Source organism: Piliocolobus tephrosceles, unplaced genomic scaffold (genome assembly GCF_002776525.5).
Source record: "Piliocolobus tephrosceles isolate RC106 unplaced genomic scaffold, ASM277652v3 unscaffolded_7057, whole genome shotgun sequence".
Taxonomy (NCBI): domain Eukaryota; kingdom Metazoa; phylum Chordata; class Mammalia; order Primates; family Cercopithecidae; genus Piliocolobus; species Piliocolobus tephrosceles.
Window position 1 is genome coordinate 1 of NW_022334338.1, and position 4052 is coordinate 4052.

A 4052-nucleotide genomic window follows, 5' to 3' on the forward strand; every position below is an offset into this window, starting at 1 on the left:
GCAAGCTCCGCCTCCCAGGTTTACGCCATTCTCCTGCCTCAGCCTCCGGAGTAGCTGGGACTACAGGCGCCCGCCACCTCGCCCGGCTAGTTTTTTGTATTTTTAGTAGAGACGGGGTTTCACCGTGTTAGCCAGGATGGTCTTGATCTCCTGACCTCGTGATCCCCCACCTCGGCCTCCCAAAGTGCTGGGATTGCAGGTGTGAGCCACTGCGCTCAGCCTTACTATTTTTTTTGCCCCCTCGCAGGACAAAGTTAAAACCTTATTGGACTTTTAACCTACAGAACTGTAAGATAACACACTTGCATTATTTAAACCCACTAAATTTGTGGTAATGTTACAGCAGGAATAGGAAGCTAATACAGTTGGTGGGGGGGAAGATCAAGTGTTCAGTTTTGGATGCATTCAGTGGCTGAACACGTTAGACGTCTTAAGTGGAGATGTTAAATAGGCAGTTGGATACATGACTCTGATGATTTCCAAGGCTCATAAGAACAGCCAGGTACCGAAAGCAAGAGTAACAGATCCCAAATACAGGGAAACACTTTTGGCCACAGGAATAGGAATCCAAAAATAGCTGGACAATTGGAGTGAAAAAATTTAAGTGCAGAGTCAGGGGAATATATTCTAGAGGCCAGCAAAAATGGGAGTTGGCCCTGAGGCAGCTTTCTGCCTTGGGCTCCTATTGCATCTTTACTTTGGTTTTTGTCTTCTATGGGTGTCTGTCTGTCTCTCTCTCTCTCATTTTTTTTTTTGAGATGGAGTCTCACTCTGTCACCCAGGTTGGAGTCCAGTGGTGCTACCTCGGCTCACTGCAACCTCCGCCTGCCGGGTTCAAGTGACTCTCCTGCTTCAGCCTCCCAAATAGCTGGGACTACAGGCGCCTGCCACCATGCCCAGCTAATTTTTGTATTTTAGTAGAGACAGGGTTTCACCAAGTTGGTCAGGCTGGTCTTGAACTCCTGATCTCAGGTGATCTGCCCACCTCGGCCTCCCAAAGTGCTGGGATTACAGGTGTGAGCCACCACACCCAGCTAATTTTTTGTGTTTTTACTAAAGACGGGGTTTTGCCAAGTTAGCCAGGCTGGTCTCGAACTCCTGACTTCAGGTGATCCACCCGCCTTGGCCTCCTAAATTGCTGGGATTATAGGCGTGAGCTACCACGCCCGGCCGACTGAAGTGCTTTCTATCATTGTGGTTTTACCTTTTCTAAAATTTCATATAAATGGAATTGTACAACATGTAGTCTCTTTGTGTCTGGATTCTGTCACTCAACATAATCACTGTGAGATTCACTTATGTTGATGCGTATATCAATAGTTCATTTTTATTGCTGAGTAGTATTTCATTCTATGGATGTACCATATTTTGTTTATCCCTTTGCCTGTTGAGAACATTTGGATTGTTTCCAGTTTGGAGTTATTATAAATAATGTAAAATTGGCCCTTTTTAAGTGAAGAGGGTGATCACAACTAAATCAAATTGGGTTTTATTTTTATTCCCCTCCCTGTGGGACATCAGTACCTGGGGAGAAGGATCCTTTTGTAAAATAAGGTGATGAAAACAAATCTCGTATATTTTGGTCATATTATTCCTTTAAATATCAGTATCTTGTGTTTGTTTATTATTATCCTTCTTTTTTAGATACAGGGTCTCGCTCTGCCGCCCAAGCTGGAGTGCAGTGGCGCGATCATGGCTCACTGCAGCCTCGAATTCCTGGGCTCAAGATCCTCCTTTCTCAGCCTTCCCGAGCAGCTGGGAATACAGGCGCGCGCCACTGAACTCGGCTAATATTGTAGTGTTTACTAAGTATCTGTAAATCCTAATCAATATAAGGAAAATAAATTTTTTTTAATGTTAGGCTCTTTCTTTGAGTTGTAAGAAAATAAATTCTAAAGCCTCTGAATTCAAAGACAAAAAATACAAGTCGCTCCCCTAGTGAGGCAAAATTTGGACGGCATTGAGTTTATCCGATGGAAACTAAGCGTGCAGAACCTATCTTTCGACCTGAAAAACTCTTAAGATGAAAGGATTCGATTTACTTACAAACAGGGACCCTGAGATACCTCTGGCTCCTGAACGCCCAACAAAAGCGGGCAGCTGCTTTGCATGCCGGGACTTGTAGTCCCCGACAGAGTCACTTCAAGATGGCGGAGTTGCTAATGACGCGCGAAGGGGCGGGCCCAGAGGGAGTCTGCGCCTCGAGGGGATTGGGTGGTGCGGGAACTTGGCGGGCGGGAAGTAAAAACCAGGTGTTAAAACCTTTGCACTGGGAAAGGCCCAAGTCTCGCGAGAGCTTGGCAGGCCCCAGTGGAATGTGGGGCCCGACTGATCATAAGGGGCATTTGTTGGGGGCGGAGCTTTGACCGGAGCTTCCCTGGAGCCGTTGGTGCCCGGGGTAGTCCCGTTCCGGCCGAGCCGCTTCAGCGGGGGACGTAGCCATGAAGGAAGAGAAGGAGCACAGGCCTAAGGAGAAGCGAGTAACCCTGTTAACCCCCGCTGGGGCCACAGGCAGTGGTGGCGGGACCTCGGGGGACAGCTCCAAGGGGGAAGATAAGCAGGATCGCAACAAGGAGAAGAAAGAAGCGCTGAGCAAGGTGCCCGGTCGGCCGCTGGCCCGGGAGAGGGCGGGACGGGTCCGCAGCGCGGGGAGGATGGCTGGGAATGGGGCTGGCCCCTTTCTCTCTCAAGTTCCCCTTCTCTTCGCCTGAATGGAAGTCGCACCATCCTGGTTTATCCTTTCTCCCGAAATGGGGAGAGCCCCTCCCGGCCAAATCCTGGGTAGGGGCGAGGAAAAGGGGGGACTCCCCGAACGGGAAGGGTTTAGGTCAGAGCTGTGAGATGATAATGGCAGGAGAGAGCGACGGTATAAAGAATGAGGAACTAAAGGTGTAATTGGGGAGAAATGTTAAATACTGAAGGAGACATGAGGGATGGGAATATTATTCATGGAGGCGAGTTGGGGGAGAGTTCAGGGTGATTAATGGTACTGGAGGGTAGATCGAGAGCATCCTATTTTGAGAGCAATGGGTGGATTTTTTGTATTCGTTAGAGTTTTGAATTCTTAAGTTCGATGGGCAAGGATTTTGTTTTAAGATGTGTTGGACGTGGGAGAAACTTGTTACTAAATCAAGATTTCGTGGCACCCACAAAGACCAGGGTTGGCTTACTAATTTCTTGCCACTAGATCTGTTAAAAAATGGGTGATCGAAAATGATGCACAAACCTGGTAAACTGCAGGGCTGCTGTAAAGAGCAAAACCTGAGATTTTCCCTGCTCCAGGTGGTTCTCATTTCCAAGCGTTTTTTTAAAACCGCGTTACTATTATGTTTGACTAATTCTGAGCATTGGGCTGCAGAATATTTTCTCCTGGGTTTTTACAAGTGATCTCATATTTTAAAAAGCCCAGCCTTCTTCAGGAACTGTGATTCTTTCAGGTATGAGAGAAAATTGATTTTTACTAATTTTATTTTCCTTATACATTTCTTAAGGTGGTAATTCGAAGATTACCTCCCACTTTGACCAAGGAGCAGCTTCAGGAACATCTTCAACCTATGCCTGAGCATGATTATTTTGAGTTTTTTTCTAATGATACGAGGTAAAAAAAAAAAAAAAAAAAAAAAGAGGAAAGGGGTAAATGAAAAAGGTTTCTTTCACTCTTTTTATCCTACTGTTTTCCATTTAATTTTTGAGCTTGTCTTTAATATATGCATACTTGTAATTGGGCCAGACACCTGCAAGTACATTTACATAATTGCTTTCCTCTCTGCAGTTTGTATCCTCATATGTATGCCAGAGCATACATCAACTTTAAAAACCAAGAGGACATTATTTTGTTCAGGGATCGCTTTGATGGTTATGTATTCCTTGACAATAAAGGTGAGTTCTGGTAACTGAAATAAAAAGGGAATTTCTTTGTCATTTGTATGTTTAAGACAATGTGTGCATTGCGTTGCTTCCTGGGTGATAAAATGTGCAACGTTTAAGTAAAGAGTTTTACACAGTTGATAAGCTTGTTGCAGTCTTTTTTTTTTTTTTTTTTTTTTTTTTTT

The 4052-nt window shown here is 45.2% G+C and overlaps 1 protein-coding gene across 1 annotated transcript; it reads left to right on the forward strand.

Moving 5' to 3' along the window:
- The first annotated feature begins 2250 nt into the window (after positions 1–2250).
- LOC111532327 (regulator of nonsense transcripts 3B-like) lies at positions 2251–3969 on the forward strand. Its single transcript, XM_023199506.1, has 3 exons — positions 2251–2597; positions 3492–3598; positions 3773–3969. Exons 1-3 carry the CDS (start codon positions 2442–2444, stop codon positions 3891–3893), a joined length of 384 nt encoding a protein of 127 aa, XP_023055274.1. The 5' UTR covers positions 2251–2441; the 3' UTR covers positions 3894–3969.
- Positions 3970–4052: the final 83 nt, after the last annotated feature.

Excerpts from the sequence above, each read along its gene's own strand:
- LOC111532327 (XM_023199506.1), top strand. The coding sequence starts at position 2,442 with ATGAAGGAAGAGAAGGAGCACAGGCCTAAGGAGAAGCGAGTAACCCTG. Across the intron at positions 2,598-3,491 it reads AGAAAGAAGCGCTGAGCAAG|GTGGTAATTCGAAGATTACC; the intron begins GTGCCCGGTCGG and ends ACATTTCTTAAG. Across the intron at positions 3,599-3,772 it reads TTTTTTTCTAATGATACGAG|TTTGTATCCTCATATGTATG; the intron begins GTAAAAAAAAAA and ends TCCTCTCTGCAG.